Source organism: Meles meles, chromosome 6 (genome assembly GCF_922984935.1).
Source record: "Meles meles chromosome 6, mMelMel3.1 paternal haplotype, whole genome shotgun sequence".
Taxonomy (NCBI): domain Eukaryota; kingdom Metazoa; phylum Chordata; class Mammalia; order Carnivora; family Mustelidae; genus Meles; species Meles meles.
The window spans coordinates 152473610-152491453 of record NC_060071.1 but is presented as its reverse complement, the minus strand read 5'-3'; the positions used below and the strand labels follow the sequence as shown (position 1 = coordinate 152491453).

Genomic DNA, 17844 nt, shown 5'->3' with positions numbered 1-17844 from the left:
TAAGAAGAAGAAAAAGAAAAGAGGTAATTCATGGTGAACAATAGACTTTGAGGATGTGAGTGGATATGTGTGAAAGAAACAGTGGGGTGAGTGACAGTTTCCTACCCAGGGTGTCTTGTGTCTGCAGGTGTTCAGTTGGAGATGCAGTTGGTGGAGTCTGGGGGAGAACTGGTTAAGTCTGGGAGGTCCCTGAGACCTCTGAATTCATCTTCAGTAGCATTGGCATAAGCTGGGCCCACCAGGCTCCAGGGAAGGGGCTGCAGTGGGTCGCATACATTAGCAATGGTGGAAGTAGCACATACTATGCAGACAATGTGAAGGGCCGATTCACCATCTCCAGAGACAATGGCAAGAACACGCTGTATCTGAGGATGAACAGCCTGAGAGCCAAGGACATGGCCATGTATTACTGTATGAGTGGCACAGTGAGGGACAGTCATAGTGAGCCAGGACAGAAAGCTCCCTGTAGCGACATAGGTTCTGGTGAGCTGCAGGGTTACTAAGGGCACCAGAGAGTGTTTAGGATCCACAGAGCAGAGACCAGGCTCAGGAGAAGGTTCAGTGGGGTCGGGCTTCCTTTGAGATCAGGTATTTCCCCTCTTGACTCTCAGCTGTCCAAAGGGATATTTAATTTTGTATTCTTCCATCTCTAATACCTTGTGTTCCATGCAGCCAATCACTAGGATGTAACTTTGCCTCCACATAGCTGAGATCTCAACAGTCTCTGGGGAACTTCCTTTCATCAACCTCTTCTATGTCCCATTTTCGTTCCCACAGAAGCACATGCTGCAAATTCCCATCGTCCTTGAGAAGCACCTACACAGCCCAGGATCTCTGCATTCTGAGTGCCTCTTCTCTTCTCTCAGGGGGCACACACTGTCCGTACATGTTTGTGAGCTTCCCCCAGGATGACTGCCCAACTCACATCTTGTCCTCCTGCTTCCAGTGTATCCTCTGGCTCATTATTCATATGGGCGGACACAGGTGATCAGGAACTGCACCTCTGTAGGCACCGCTCCATTTTCTGGATGGAAAAGCAGTCCACCTGCTATGAGGGGCTCTCAGATTTCCCTAAGAAAGTGGCGGGATGACAATCCAGAGAGGAAAATCCATCCCTGTCCTGCTGCATCCTGTTCTGGGGAGAATCCATGAGAGCATCCCTGATGAGTGTGTTTGAGACGTGCTTCCTGGTTTCCAAACAGGAAATCCATGTGAATCCTGAGATCCAGCTGGCAGGTCCCAGATCTCTGCCCATCCTGTGCTGTCCCTTTAATATGCATCAGAAACCAGGCCCCAACCTCAGTCTCTCCTTCTTCTGACTTCTCCCTCAACATGTCCTGGACCCTAAGCATCATGGAGCTGGAGCCCTGTTATACTGCCCAGATTTCCACCAAGTGCCAGATGGAGAGAGGGTCAATTATGAATGTCTACCATGATGGCGGTGCCCTAAAGTGGGGCTGAAACGGGGGTCTATGGCTCAAACCATGATCCGGAAGCAAAATAATGTATCAGCTACTATATGAGACAATACTGTCATTTCCTCTCATGTCCCTGCTTTTGTTCCATTGACTGGACGGGATTTCCCCTAGAGAGTTCAAAACTTCTGGGATGTTTGCTGTCTTGATTTCCCATGAAACCAGCACTGAACTACACACATCAGAGGAGTCAAAGGAATGACCCTTCTACTTGGGGTCCTTCTATTCTCGTAACATCTGAGGGATATCTGTATGGAATCCATCTTCTGTGTCTGAGGTGAAACTGTTCGCCTGTAGCTAGAGGAGGGTCAGGCCCACTCCTCACCTCAGCATGAAGCTCCTTGGTATGGTGTTCCCAAGAAGAGGTCAACTCATTAGGGGGTCTTCTGTCTGTTGGCAGCTGTCCTGTGTGTATATCTCAGACACTTCAGGAGTGTTAAGAACAGTTACTAATCTAATGTACCTGCCCCCTGTGAGTCATGTTGTGTTGGGTGCACTGGTCCAGATGAACCTGGACAAGGAGTCCCAGGTGTGCAGAACCTCACAGACTCTCTCACTTACCTGTGTCACCACTGAGTTCTCTTGAACAACTGTGGACTTCCAGTATTCTCCATTGTTCCCCAAATCTCATCTCTCAGTTTTTTTCTGTGCATAATCAGTAGGCTGTCCTCAGCTGTTTTTCTTATAAACTATATATACATTTCTTTCTGTTCTAATATAAAAGCATTGGCAGAAAACGTGCTGGATGCCTGGTCTAATTGTAATATCCATCTTCCCATAATATCGTTGGTATGACTCATTTACTGATAATCTCTGATGAATTATTACACATATGAATCCATATATTTTTAGATTCTGTTACTTCTAGAAGTCTTATTGGAATTACTTGCATAACTGGTAATATATTTTACAACCAAAATAATTCACATAATTATATTTAACAGATGAATTTACTGTGCAATATAACTTACAAAAAACACCTTAAGTCACAATATGCTTGGGATTTTCATTAAAGATTTTATAATAGCAACTTCCCAATATTTTATTATTTGTACAGTTATCTAGTATAAAATTTAAATCATAATAGTGACATAAAAGACTATTGATTTTCGTCTGAATTGAATATCACAACTTCTTGAACAATAATTGATTAGGAAATTAATTTATTTTGAATCCGTGATTAACTGTTTCAGAACTTACATTGGATAAGACTTTATCCCATAATTCATGAAAGATGTACAACATATCAATTCTGTAACAGGATTTTCACTTCAGGTTCTAGCTAGGATGGCTTTGTTTATGGATGTAATCTTGTAAATTGTACCAGAAAATCCACAGGCATGCTATTTGCCTCACAGACACATGATTACAGAAAATACTGAACCAACACCAATATCATATCTTCCTCCTTCCAGGACACTCAGAGGATTGTACTTTCACAACATGCCCTGCATTCAGGTGTGGCCACATCCTGTGACCTCCCTGCAGAAATGTCCTGGAGGGAGGGCTCCCAATTGGCCTGGCCACCATTTCAGACCACTACAGGAGGACAAGAAGAGAACTCTGGTGGAAAACCAGCCCTTCTGTCTCTTTGGACCTTAGTGTTCCAGACAGTGGCTGACCCAGTGAACCCACAACATGCACTGGAAATACAAGATTATCTTCATGATAATGTAAGAGCAGGTCTTGTGGAAGATCATAATATAATTGCTTATTAGAAATATGCCATAGGTGGAATTAAAATATATTTTAAGTGGGAACATATGGTGTTTAAAATATTGAAAATTATAGATATTTGTATCCCATGTGTTCATAATGACCAATTACTCTCTAGTGACTTTTAAAATGATATAAACTTATCTAAGTATTCATCTATCATCTCTCTGTTCTCTGGTCATCTGACCTCTATTTAATGTCTATTCATCTAAATTAATATTTATCTTATTGTCACAAGACTTTTGGGAATATGTACATAGTCCCTGAAATCTCTTATTTGACTTGTAATGTTTAGATCCTAATTATCTCCAGGTCATTCACTCCATTTCCTTCAAAGTAGTATTTGAGAATCATTAATTCTATGCATGATTTAGTGACCATCTCTGTGTTGCAGTTTACTTTAAAGCAATTCCCTCCTTGCAGAGTTAACAGCCTCGTGTGTGAGGTGGATTTCTCAGGAGAAGGAAGGTCCCTTGAAGCATTGGAATTGTATCTGCAGACAACAGAGTAGGTGCCTTGTGTTGGTGTCTCTGCACTTGAGGACCTAGGTGCCCCTTTCAAGCTTTGCAGACGTCTTGGAAGACAAAGCCCATCATCAGAGACCATCAGGATCAAAGGTCTCCAGGTGTGCCTCTGCTGTGCCAGTAGTTGTTCATGCGAAGTCAAGTAACTCAGTGCAGAAGCTAAAAAAAAAAAAAAAAAAAAGTAATCCTGGGGCCCAGTACCCTTTAATTTTCATTGTGTTTACAGCAGAGTTGGCATCAATATATAATTTTTCTAGCAATGATATCTGGGATGACTGTTGATATTGAGTGTATTTAAGACTAGATTTGGAAAGCCGTAGCCATAGAATGTGGATCCTGCCCAGAAAGTCATGGAAAAGGAAGTCTTGGAAGCCAGCTCTCTGGACTAATACTGCTTGCAGTTTTAGCAGTGCTGGGGTACAAGCAGGAGCTCCTGCCACCCCTGAGACTGTGACCCCTGAGACTAATTCAGTGATTAATCACTTCCATACAACACCTAGTGTTCATCAAAACTAGTGCCTTCTTTCATGCTCATCATCCATCTCCCCAGTCCTCACTTATCTCCCTTCATCAACCTGTGGTTTGTTCTCTACTACTAAAAGTCACTTATGGTTGTTTCCCTCCCTCCTCTTTTTTCTTTTCCCACTTCCCTTATGTTCATCTGTTTTCCTTCACAAATTCCATATATGAGTCATAAATGGGAAAAGACATTTGAAAAAGACATACCTGATAAAGTTTAATATCCATAATCTATAAAAACTTTACCACACTCAACATGCAAATAATGCAGTTAAGAAATGGGCAGAAGAAAGGAATAAACATTTATTGAATGAAGACATCCAGAAGGATATCAGATACATGAAAAGGCAGTCAACATCAGTCATCATCGGGAAAGCACAAATCAAAACCATGGAATGATGTCGCCTCATACCTGTCAGAATGACTAAAATCCAATACCTGCTGAAAAGAATTCTCAGACCAATGGCAATTTAATTAGTGATTTGCATCAAATACAGTTTGAAACATAAAGACATGATTTCTAGGACCACTAGTCCCAGGACAAGTAGTTGACCCTCACCCTATTCAGAGAGGAGATATTTCCCATACAATATAGCCTATGAAATTATACCCTCGGGAGGGAAAGACCTCAGCGGTTTGAGGGCACCTGAAAGATCGTAGGGGCTTGATGCAAGATTCCTGCTCACCTCTGAATATACTAAATAGAGCAGGATATTGTAACCAAGGAGCAGAGCGTGGATCTCAAGTATAGGAAGTAAGTATGAGGACATATTCTTTCAACAGGACAATCCTTAATGGTTATGCTGAGAGGGTAACTCCTCATTTGTTGCATAAATATGGAAGGGAGAAGAGGAGTCCCTGTATCTTTGCAAGTGTCTGTGACACATACTGGTGCACTGGGACCATCAGGGTGCACTCAGAATCCCTCTGACTCAAAAACCATGGAGCGCATGATCCAGGACAAGAGGTGGATGGGGACTGGTCTCATCTCAAGGGTTTCCAGCTAAGTACTCTGTTAACTTCTCCCAGACAGGACACACTAAACAGTTTGTAAATCTGTGGAAATTCAGAAGAGTACTCCATTTTTGGAATAAACCACCAGAATGGTAGCAACCACACTTGCCAAGGGTGAAGCATTGGATGAACATAATTTATGTCATCATGGCAATAAATATGAGTGTAGAGGTACAATGACCTCCATTTCAGAGATGAAGAATTATCTTTAACAGCATGCATTCTGATCTCAGGTTTCTGACGTTAATTGCTTAACTAGTAATTCCATTCTTTTATCTTTATTGGAGTTTTCTATTGATGTGTATCCAGAGATCAGGTGTAAATGACCCTTGTGGTTGTTGATAAACCACAGTGTCTTCAGCAGCTCTGTGAGTCTCTGTCAAGGCTTCTCAGTGTCTCCAGGTTTCTGTGAAAGAATCACTTGGTCTCCACACATCAGTCTACTGGGAATTCTGGAAATTCAGGAAGCCTGCAAATCTCATGTCCAACTCTGTCGTGCAGAAGGTTAATGGGAGCAGATAGGTCCCACGGTGAAGAGCACAGACTCAGACTCTGGGGCTTAATTTCACCGTCTGTGCACACCTGGACATTCACACAACCATTCGGTGCTGCAGTGTGTACACATCCACCTGTAAAATAGTGGTAAAATTGGCACCTACATCATGATAATGGGGTTCATATGTGAACAAAGGAAGATAATGGGTGCTAAATAGTTTCTCTAGCAAAATCACAAAATAAAAGAGTGTGGTTTCCTTAAAGATATCATGGTGACCAAACTCCCACAGGACCCACACAATTGCTGTAGATCACTGCCATCTTCAAGATGGTACCTGGAAAATGTGCTATATACACAGAGAACATGCAAATAGGGCCGTCCCTCTGCTGATTAAAACAGTCCAGTCCTGACTCTGCAGCTGGGAGAGGAACCCCAGAACAGCATTTCCAGGTGTTCCAATCAGTAATCACGACAGAACATGGACAATTCACCATACAGTTTACACTTGGCTGGGTTTTTCTTGTTGCTCTTTTAAAAGGTAATTCATGGGGATACCTGGGTGGCTCAGTTGGATAAGTGGCCTCCTTTGGCTCAGGTCATGAACCCAGCATCCTGGGATCGAGTCCCACATCAGGCTCCTTGCTCAGCAAGGAGACTGCTTCTCCCTCTGCCTCTGCCTGCCACTCTGTCTGCCTGTGCTCGCTCTCTCGCTCACTCTCTCTCTGACAAATAAATAAATAAAATCTTAAAAAAATAAAGGTAATTCATGGTAAGCAAGAGACATTGAGGAGGTGAGTGGATATGCCTTAGAGAAATCACGGATGTGTCACGGTCTCCTAACCAGGATGTCTTGTGTCTGCAGGTGTCCAGTGTGAGGCACAGCTGGCGGAATCTGGGGGAGACCTGGTGAAGCCTGGAGGGTACCTGAGACTCTCCTGTGCAGCCTCAGGATTCACCTTCATTAGCTATGCCATGTACTGGGCCAGCCAGGCTCCAGGGAAGGGGCTGCAGTGGGTCGCATATATTAGCAGTGGTGGAAGTAGCACATACTACGCAGACTCTGTGAAGGGCCGATTCACAATCACCAAAGACAACGGCAAGAACATGCTGTATCTGCAGATGAACAGTCTGAGAGCCGAGGACACGGCCGTGTATTACTGTGTGAAGGACACAGTGAGGGGACATAAGTGTGAGCCCAGACACAAACCTTACTGTAGGAGGGATCTGGACCATTAGGGGGTGCGCACCACTCACCAATTCTGTCTTTAAGCCCAGGAGCAGATGCAGATGAAGGTCACGGGCAGGTTTCCCGTCAGGATATACCGATTCCTCCCCAAAGAACACTTTCCCTCCAGGACCCTTTCTGCACAAATGATTCTGTGCTTACCTCTTCACTCTCTGACTTTGAAAATTTGTTCTAATGGGAAAACAATTATACTAAAATGCACAAAATACAGAGTCACTCACGTTGTATATTCCTGTCCCTAAATACCAATGAATCACAAATATACTGGTGCTCATCAAGTAAGCCTTTACAGGATTCCCAGCTGCTCTCACTCTGCATCACAGGTCCACCCTGCTCAACGTGCAAACTCACTAAAAGCAGTATAAAGGGCACGCTGCACATGAGACCATCAGAGGCATCAACAATCCAAAACAAAAGAAGAAGGTGTCTTGGTTGGGTAGTCACTGTCTTAAACAATGCTTACAGCATCAATGTTAGTGATAACATGGGAAAGCAGTGGAAACCCCTCAAGGAGTGATGTGTAGTCTGGACATTACACACACACATGCATAAACACACACACACACACACACACACACACACACACACACACACACACAAGACACAGGAGTATGAAACCTTTTCACTTTACCCTAATTTCTCTGCAGCAAAAGTTGTGCTAAGACAAAGATACACAACATACAGGAAGACCTCAAGAAGCAAGAAAAATCTGAAAGAACCACTCTAACTTTACCCCTGAAGGAGCTAGAGAAGGTATGAGGACCAAAGCCTAAATACAGGAGAAGGAAGGAAATAGTAAAGATTAGAGCACTAGTTAATGATATAAAAACAAAACAAAACAAAAGTGTAAAAACAGAACAGAACAAAAAAGCAAGGTCTAGTTTTTGGAAAAAAACAACAACAAAAATAAAATTGAGAAACCTCTGCCTAGATTTATCAAAAGGAAAAGAGAAAACCCGAAATAAATGATATCAGAAATCCGTGTTTCTCTGTGGAACAAACAGGGTTTTGGAGGGGTAGGAGGGGTGGGTTGAGGAAACTCGGTGATGGGCAATAAGGACACATGATGGGTGAGCACTGCGTGTTACACGGAAATAATGAATTGTGGAACAGTACATCAAAAAGTAATGTTGTACTATATGGTAGCTAACTGAACATAATTTTAAAAATACATTTAAGGAGATAATGTTCTGAGAAAATAAATATTTAAAGCTAGAATTCTAGGAGGAACATTTCCCAATGCAAATTCTGAAATTATACTCAAAATTTTGGTTCAAACTAAAAATTGGTGGGGGGATAATGGGATAATTGCCTCATGGGCATTAAGGAGGGCGCTTGATGGAATGAGCACTAGGTGTTATATGCAACTGATGAATCACTGAATTCTACCTCTGAAACCAACAATGCACTATGTGTTAACTGAATTGAATTTAAATAAAAAATTTTAAAACATAAAAAAGAAAAGAAATCAATCTGATCTAGTCTGTCATTCAGAGTCTTTGTTTCAGGAGAAGAGGAGCAAGATGGCAGCAAACTAGGGACCTCATTTCAGCTGGTCCCTTGACTTTAGCTGGATGTCTATCAAACTATTCTGAACACACACGAATTCAACCTCAGATGTAAGAGTAATTATTATTTCTTTTTCGTTTTTAAAATTTCCTTAACAATTCAGGGTCTCCTCTTGTTCCATACATATTTTACAGTTGTTTTCTCCAGCTCTTTGAAAAATACCGGTGGAATTTTGGTCAGAATGGCATGAAAAGTATAGATTGCTCTAGGAAGTATAGACATTTTAACAATGTTCATTCTTCCAATCCAAGAGCACGGAAGGGTCTTCCATCTTTTTGTATCTTCTTCAGTTTCTTTCATGAGTGTTCTGTAGCTCCTCAAGTACAGATCCTTGACCTTTTTGGTTAAGTTTATTCCCAGGTATCCTACAGTTCTTGGTGCTATAGTGAATGGAATCGATTCTCTACTTTCCCTTTCTCTATTTTCATTGTTACTGTTTAAGAAAGGAATTGATTTCTGAACATTGGTTTTGTTTTTTTAACACATTACTGAATTGCTGTATGAGTTCTAGTAGTTTGGGGCTAGAGTCTTTCTAATTTTCCACATGAAGTATTATGTCTTCCATGAAGAGAGAGAGATTAATTTCTTCTTTGCTGATTTGAATACCTTTTCTTTCTTTTTGTTTTCTCACTGCTGTTCCTAAGACAACCTTTTTTGTTGTTTTTTTGTTTATTTGTTTGATTTTTAATTTTTTCATTTGTTTATTTACAGCAATACAGTGTTCATTGTTTTGGCATCACACCCAGTGCTCCATGCAGTACGTGCCCTCCCTATTACCCACCAACTGGTTCCTCAACTTCCCCCCCCGCCCCTTCAAAACCCTCTGGTTGTTTTTCAGAGTCCATAGTCTCTCATGATTCATCTCCCCTTCCAGTTTCCCTCAACTCCCTCTCATCTCCATCTCCCCATGTCCTCCATGTTCTTTGTTATGATCCACAAATAAGTGAGACCATATGATACTTGACTCTCTCTGCTTGACTTATTTCGCTCAGCATAATCTCTTCCAGTCCCGTCCATGTTGCTACAAAAGTTGGGTATTCATCCTTTTTGATGGAGGCATAATACTCCATTGTGTATATGTACCACATCTTCCTTATCGATTCATCCGGTGAAGGGCATCTTGGTTCTTTCCACAGTTTGGCAACCATGGCCATTGCTGCAAAAAACATTGGGGTACAGATGGCCCTTCTTTTCACTACATCTGTATCTTTGGGGTAAATACCCAGCAGTGCAATTGCAGGGTCATAGGGAAGCTCTATTCTTAATTTCTTGAGGAATCTCCACACTGTTCTCCAAAGTGTCTGCAACAACTTGCATTCCCACCAACAGTGGAAGAGGGTTCCCCTTTCTCCACATCCTCTCCAACACACGTTGTTTCCTGTCTTGCTAATTTTGGCCATTCTAACTGGTGCCAGGGGGTATCTCAATGTGGTTTTAATTTGAATCTCCCTGATGGCTAGTGAGGCTGAACATTTTTTCATGTGTCTGATAGCCATTTGTATGTCTTCATTGGAGAAGTGTCTGTTCATATCTTCTGCCCATTTTTTGATATGATTATCTGTTTTGTGTGTGTTGAGTTTGAAAAGTTCTTTATAGATCCTGGATATCAACCTTTTGTCTGTACTGTCATTTGCAAATATCTTCTCCCATTCCGTGGGTTGCTTCTTTGTTTTGTTGACTATTTCCTTTGCTGTGCAAAAGCTTTTGATTTTGGTGAAGTCCCAAAAGTTCATTTTTGCTTTGTTTCCTTGGCCTTTGGAGACATATCTTGAAAGAAGATGCTGTGGCTGATATCGAAGAGGTTACTGCCTATGTTTTCCTCTAGGATTCTGATAGATTCCTGTCTCACATTGAGGTCTTTTATCCATTTCGAGTTTATCTTTGTGTACGGTGTAAGAGAATGGTCGAGTTTCATTCTTCTACATATCGCTCTCCTGTTTTCCCAGCACCATTTATTGAAGAGAATGTCTTTTTTCCATTGTATATTTTTTCATGTTTTGTCGAAGATTATTTCACCATAGAGTTGAGAGTCCATATCTGGGCTCTGCACTCTGTTCCACTGGTCTATGCGTCTGTTTTTATGCCAGTACCACGATGTCTTGGTGATCACAGCTTTGTAGTAAAGCTTGAAATCGGGTAACGTGATGCCGCCAGTTTTGTTTTTGTTTTTCAACATTTCCTTAGCAATTCGGAGTCTCTTCTGATTCCATACAAATTTTAGGATTATTTGCTCCAGCTCTTTGAAAAATACCCGTGGAATTTTGATCGGAATGGCATTAAAAGTATAGATTGCTCTAGGCAGTGTAGACATTTTAACAATGTTTATTCTTCCAATCCAAGAGCATGGAACAGTCTTCCATCTTTTCATGTCTTCTTCAATTTCTTTCATGAGTGTTCTGTAGTTCCTCGAGTACAGGTCTTTTACCTCTTTGGTTAGGTTTATTCCCAGGTATCTTATGGTTCTTGGTTCTATAGTAAATGGAATCGATTCTCTAATTTCCCTTTCTGTATTTTCATTGTTAGTGTATAAGAAAGCCACTGATTTCTGTACATTGACTTTGTATCCTGCCACGTTACTGAATTGCTCTATGAGTTCTAGTAGTTTGGGGGTGGAGTCTTTGCCCAAAATGGAACCAGAAAGTAATTGACAACCTGAATAGACCAATATCTAGTAACGAGATTGAAGCAGTGATCAAAAACCTCCCAAAAAACAAGAGCCCAGGATCTGACGGATTCCCTGGGGAATTCTACCAAACTTTCAAAGAAGAAATAACACCAATTCTCATGAAGCTGTTCCAAAAAATTGAAGCACAAGGAAAACTTCCAGACTCTTTTTATGAAGCCAGCATTACCCCAATCCCCAAACCAGGTAAAGACCCTACCAAAAGGAGAATTTCAGACCAATATCACTGATGAATATGGATGCAAAGATTCTCAATAAGATCCTAGCAAACAGGATCCAGCAGCACATTAAAAAGATTATCCACCATGACCAGGTGGGATTCATCCCTGGGTTGCAAGGTTGGTTCAACATTCGCAAATCAATCAATGTGATAGAACAAATCAATAAGAGAAGAGAGAAGAACCACATGGTCCTCTCAATGGATGCAGAAAAAACATTTGACAAAATCCAGCATCCGTTACTTATTAAAATGCTTCAAAGTATAGGGATGGAAGGAACATTCCTGAACTTCATAAAATCTATCTATGAAAGACCCACAGCAAATATCATCCTCAATGGGAAAAAGCTTGCAGCCTTCCCTCTGAGATTAGGAACACGACAAGGATGCCCACTCTCACCACTCTTGTTCAACATAGTATTAGAAGTTCTAGCAACGGCAATCAGACAACAAAGAGAAATAAAAGGTATCCAAATTGGCAAGGAAGAAGTCAAACTCTCTCTCTTCGCAGATGACATGATTCTTTATATGTTCCTAAGACTTCTAATACTATGTTGAACAATGTGGCGAGTGTGGACATCTTTGTCATATTCTTGATCTTAAAGGGAAAGCTGTCAAGTTACCCCACTGAGAATGGTATTTGCTGTTAGTTTTTCATAGATAGATTTGATGAATTTGAGAAATGTTCCCTCTATCCCTATACTTTGAAGCATTTTAATCAGGAACGGATGATGTATCTTGTCAAATGCTTTTTTTTCTGCATCAATTGAGAGGACCATGTGGTTCTTCTCTCTTCTATTATTGATTTGTTCTATCACATTAATTCATTTGGGAATGTTGAACCACTCTTGCACCCCAGGGATGAATCCTACCTATAACCATCCCTCAGAACAATGTATTACTTAAAATATAACCCATGATAAATTATACTAGTAACCAAGGCTATTTAGGTATAGTCTTAAGAAAAGCATACTGGCAACAGGTCTCTGGGGTAGAGGACAATATTTGTCTTTGAAGCTGAGCAGTGGGGGATGCCATGCTTGCTCAGGTGGAATGTCACCTGATTCATTTTTCCATTAGCTCTGCTTCCTTGGAGAGCTCCTGTGGCTAATTAGATGATCCCTTTGAATGTGCTTGCTCGACTATAAACTGTGTACTGCTTGATCAGATATATTTTGCCTTCCTTCTTGTTTATCTACAAAGTATATGATTAATGTGTAACCTTCTTTGGCTCCTTTGTTGATTACTGTCTAATTCTAATAATAATGGGACTGAGGGGGAGTTGTTCAGGGTGATAGTCTTTTCCACTGATGTCCCCTGCACCCTCTCTCTTGCAGCTGACTTGTTTGTGTCTCATTCTTCTCCAGTGCAATGTCAGGAAGTGGCACCTACCTCGTCATGTTGGATAACCTGTTTAATGTGCTGTTGGATCCCATCTGCTAGGATCTGGTTGAGAATCTTGGCATCCATATTCAACAGGGGTATTGGTCTGAAATTGTCCATTTTGACGGGGTCTTTCATGGTTTGGGGAACAGGGCAATGCTGGATTCATAGAAAGGATATGGAACTTTTCATTCTGTTTCTATTTTTTGAAACCGTGTCAGGAGGATAGGTATTACTTCTTCTTAGAATATTTGGTAGAATTCCCCAGGAAATTCATCAAGTCTCGATCTCTTGATTTTTGGGAGGTTGTTGATCACTGCTTCAATCTGATTGCTAGATATTGCTCTATTCAGGTTGTGAGTTTCTTCCTGTTTCAGTTTTGGAGGTTTATAGGTTTCCAGGAATGCATCCATTTCTTCTAGGTTGCTTTACCTATTGGTATATAGCTATTGATAATAATTTCTGATGATTGTTTCTATTTCCTTGGTGTTGGTCATGATCTCTCCCCTTTCATTCATAATTTTGTTACTTTGGGTCCACTCTCTCTTCTTTTGGATTGGTTTGGCCAGTGGTATATCGATCTTGATTTTTTCAAATTTTTTCAAAGATTTTGTTTTTTTTCAAAGATCCAGCTTCTAGATTTGTTGATGTGTTCTACTATATGCCTAGTTTCTAACTCATTGACCTCTAATCTAATCTTGTTTATTTCATATCTTGTGCATGGGATTGGCTTAATTTGTTGTTGATTCTCCAATTCTTTAAGGTGTAAAGAGATCTGGTGTATTCTGATTTTTCAATTTTTTTTTAATATTTTATTTATTTGACAGAGAGAAATCACAACTAGGCAGAGAGGCAGGCAGAGAGAGAGGAGGAAGCAGGCTCCCTGTGGAACAGAGAGCCCAATGTGGGGCTCGATCCCAGGACCGTGGGATCATGACCTGAGCCGAAGGCAGAGGCTTTAACCCACTGAGCCACCCAGGCACCCCTTTCAATTTTTTTGAGTAAGGGTTGGATGGCTATGTATTTCTCTCTTGGGACCATCTTTTCTGTATCCCATAGGTTTTGGAATGAAGTGTCTTCATTCCCATTGGTTTCTACAAGTTATTTAAGTTCTTCTTTGATTTCCTGGATGATCCAAACATTCTTGAGCTGGATGGTCTTTAGCTTCCAAATGTTTGAATTCCTTCCAAACATTTATCTTGCGGTTGAGCTCCAGTTTCAAGGCATTGTGGTGTGAGAATAGGTAAGGAATAATCTCAATCTTTTGGTATCGGTTGAGCCCTGATTTTTGACCCAGTATGTGCTCTATTCTGGAGAATGTTCTATGTGTGCTCAAGGAGAATGAGTAATCTGTTGTTTAAGGGTGGAATGTTCTGTATATATCTATGAGGACCATCAGCTCCAATGTGTCATTTACAGCTCTTGTTTCTTTATTGTTTTCCTGTATGGATGATCTGTCTATTACTGAGAGTAGCTGTGTTAAGATCGCATACAATCAATGTATTCATATCAGTATGACTCTTTACTTTTATTAACATGTGGCTTCTGTAGTTGGCTGCTTCCATATTGGGGGCACAAATATTTAAAGTTGTTAGATCTTCTTGGTGGATAGACACTTTAAGAATTATGTAGTGTCCTTCTGTATTTGTAACACTGGAGTTACAAGTACAGAAGGACACTACATAATTTTTTTCTTTTTTTTATAAATTTATTTATTTTTTTCAACATAACAGTCTTCATTGTTTTTGCACAACACCCAATGCTCCATGCAATACGTGCCCTCCCTATTACCCACCACCTGGTTCCCCCAACATCCCACCACCGCCCATTCAAAATGCTCAGGTTGTTTTTCAGAGTCCATAGTCTCTTATGGTTCACTTCCCATTCCAATTTTTTTTTTATAAACATATAATGTATTTTTAACCCAGGGGTACAGGTCTGTGAATCGCCAGGTTTACATACTTCACAGCACTTACCATAGCACATACCCTCCACAGTGTCCATGACACCCTCCCCCTCTCCCAACCCCAACTCCTCCCAGCAACCCTCAGTTTGTTTTGTGAGATTAAGAGTCATTTGTGGTTTGTCTCCCTCCCAATCCCATCTTGTTTCATTTATTCTTCTCCTATCCCCTAACCCCCTCATGTTGCATCTCCACGTCCTCATATCAGGGAGATCATATCATAGTTGTCTTTCTCCGATTGACTTATTTTACTAAGCATGATACCCTCTAGTTCCATCCACGTCATCAGAAATGGCAAGATTTCATTTCTTTGGACGGCTGCATAGTATTCCTTTGCACATATATATATATATATATATATATATATATATATATATATTTCTTTTGATGGCTGCATAGTATTCATATATATATATATATATATATATATATATATATATATATACCACACCTTCTATATCCATTCATCTGTTGCTGGACATCTAGGTTCTTTCCATAGCTTGGCTATTGTAGACATTGCTGCTATAAACATTCGAGTGCACGTACCCCTTCGGATCACTACGTTTGTATCTTTAGGGTAAATACACAATAGTGTAATTGCTGGGTCATAGGGTAGTTCTATTTTCAACTTTTTGAGGAACCTCCATGCTGTTTCTCAGAGTGGTTGCACCAGCTTGCATTCCCACCAACAGTGTAGAAGGGTTCCCCTTTCTCCGCATCCTCACCAGCATCTGTCATTTCCTGACTTGTTAATTTTAGCCATTCTGACTGGTGTGAGGTGATATCTCATTGTGGTTTTGATTTGTATTTCCCTGATGCCGAGTGATGTGAAGCACTTTTTCATGTGTCTGTTGGCCATCTGGATGTCTTCTTTGCAGAAATGTCTGTTCATGTCTTCTGCCCATTTCTTGATTGGATTGTTTGTTCTTTAGGTGTTGAGTTTGCGAAGTTCCTTATAGATTTTGGACACTAGCCCTTTATCTGATATGTCGTTTGGGAATATCTCCTCCCATTCTGTCAGTTGTCTTTTGGTTTTGTTAACTGTTTCCTTTGCTATGCAAAAGCTTTTGATCTTGATGAAATCCCAGTAGTTCATTTTTGCCCTTGCTTCTCTTGCCTTTGCCGATTTTCCTAGGAAGATGTTGCTGCAGCTGAGGTCGAAGAGGTTGCTGCCTGCATTCTCCTCAAGGATTTGGATGGTTTCCTTTCTCACATTGAGGTCCTTCATCCATTTTGAGTCTATTTTCATGTGTGATGTAAGGAAGTGGTCCAATTTCATTTTTCTGCATGTGGCTGTCCAATTTTCCCAGCACCATTTATTGAAGAGGCTGTCTTTTTTCCATTGGACATTCTTTCCTGCTTTGTCGAAGATCAGTTGACCATAGAGTTGAGGGTCGATTTCTGGGCTCTCTATTCTGTTCCATTGATCTATGTGTCTGTTTTTGTGCCAGTACCATGCTGTCTTGATGATGACAGCTTTGTAATAGAGCTTGAAGTGCGGAATTGTGATGCCACCAACTTTGGCTTTCTTTTTCAATATTCCTTTGGCTATTTGAGGTTTTTTTCTGGTTCCATATCAATTTTAGGATTATTTGATCCATTTGTTTGAAAAAAATGGATGGTGTTTTGATAGGGATTGCATTAAATGTGTAGATTGCTTTAGGTAGCATAGACATTTTCACAATATTTATTCTTCCAATCCAGGAGCATGGAACATTTTTCCCTTTCTTTGTGTCTTCCTCAATTTCTTTCATGAGTACTTTATAGTTTTCTGCATATAGGTTCTTAGCCTTTTTGCTTAGGTTTATTCCTAGGTATCTTATAGTTTTGGGTGCAATTGTAAATGGGATTGACTCCTTAATTTCTCTTTCTTCAGTCTTGTTGTTGGTGTACAGAAATGCAACTGATTTCTGTGCATTGATTTTATATCCTGACACTTTACCGAACTCCTGTACAAGTTCTAGCAGTTTTGGAGTGGAGTCTTTTGGGTTTTCCACATATAGTATCATATCATCTGCGAAGAGTGATAGTTTGACTTCTTCTTTGCCGATTTGGATGCCTTTAATTTCTTTTTGTTGTCTGATTGCTGAGGCTAGGACTTCTAGTACTATGTTGAATAGCAATGGTGATAATGGACATCCCTGCCGTGTTCCTGACCTTAACGGAAAAGCTTTCAGTTTTTCTCCATTGTGGATGATATTTGCGGTGAGTTTTTCATAGATGGCTTTGATAATATTGAGGTATGTGCCCTCTATCCCTACACTTTGAAGAGTTTTGATCAGGAAGGGATGCTGTACTTTGTCAAATGCTTTTTCAGCATCTATTGAGAGTATCATATGGTTCTTGTTCTTTCTTTTATTAATGTGTTCTATCACATTGATTGATTTGCGGATGTTGAACCAACCCTGCAGCCCTGGAATAAATCCCACTTGATCGTGGTGAATAATCCTTTTAATGTACTGTTGAATCCTATTGGCTAGTATTTTGGCGAGAATTTTTGCATCTGTGTTCATCAAGGATATTGGTCTGTAGTTCTCTTTATTGGTGGGATCCTTGTCTGGTTTTGGGATCAAGGTGATGCTGGCCTCATAAAATGAGTTTGGAAGTTTTCCTTCCATTTCTATTTTTTTGGAACAGTTTCAGGAGAATAGGAATGAGTTCTTCTTTAAATGTTTGGTAGAATTCCCCTGGGAAGCCGTCTGGCCCTGGGCTTTTGTTTGTTTGGAGACTTTTGATGACTGTTTCAATCTCCTTACTGGTTATGGGCCTGTTCAGGTTTTCTATTTCTTCCTGGTTCAGTTGTGGTAGTTTATATGTCTCTAGGAATGCATCCATTTCTTCCAGATTGTCCAATTTGTTGGCGTAGAGCTACTCATAGTATGTTCTTATAATTGTCTGTATTTCTTTGGTGTTAGTTGTGATCTCTCCTCTTTCATTCATGATTTTATTGATTTGGGTCCTTTCTCTTTTCTTTTTGATGAGTCTGGCCAGGGGTTTATCAATCTTATTGATTCTTTCAAAGAACCAGCTCCTAGTTTC

At 40.6% G+C, this 17844-nt stretch overlaps 1 long non-coding RNA gene and 2 gene segments (V, D, J or C); 2 read left to right on the top strand and 1 right to left on the bottom strand.

Moving 5' to 3' along the window:
- LOC123943817 overlaps positions 1-6815 on the bottom strand; it is a 25484-nt gene extending 18669 nt beyond the window's left edge. Inside the window, exon 1 of the long non-coding RNA XR_006818682.1 lies at positions 6723-6815. This is a non-coding gene — a long non-coding RNA (uncharacterized LOC123943817). The remainder of the gene's footprint in view (positions 1-6722) is intronic.
- LOC123943797 overlaps positions 1-17844 on the top strand; it is a 78270-nt gene that overhangs the window by 18881 nt on the left and 41545 nt on the right.
- LOC123943799 overlaps positions 1-17844 on the top strand; it is a 24269-nt gene extending 6425 nt beyond the window's left edge. Inside the window, 2 exon segments of the V gene segment in view lie at positions 14913-14923; positions 17834-17844. Coding sequence covers positions 14913-14914 — 2 coding nt within the window.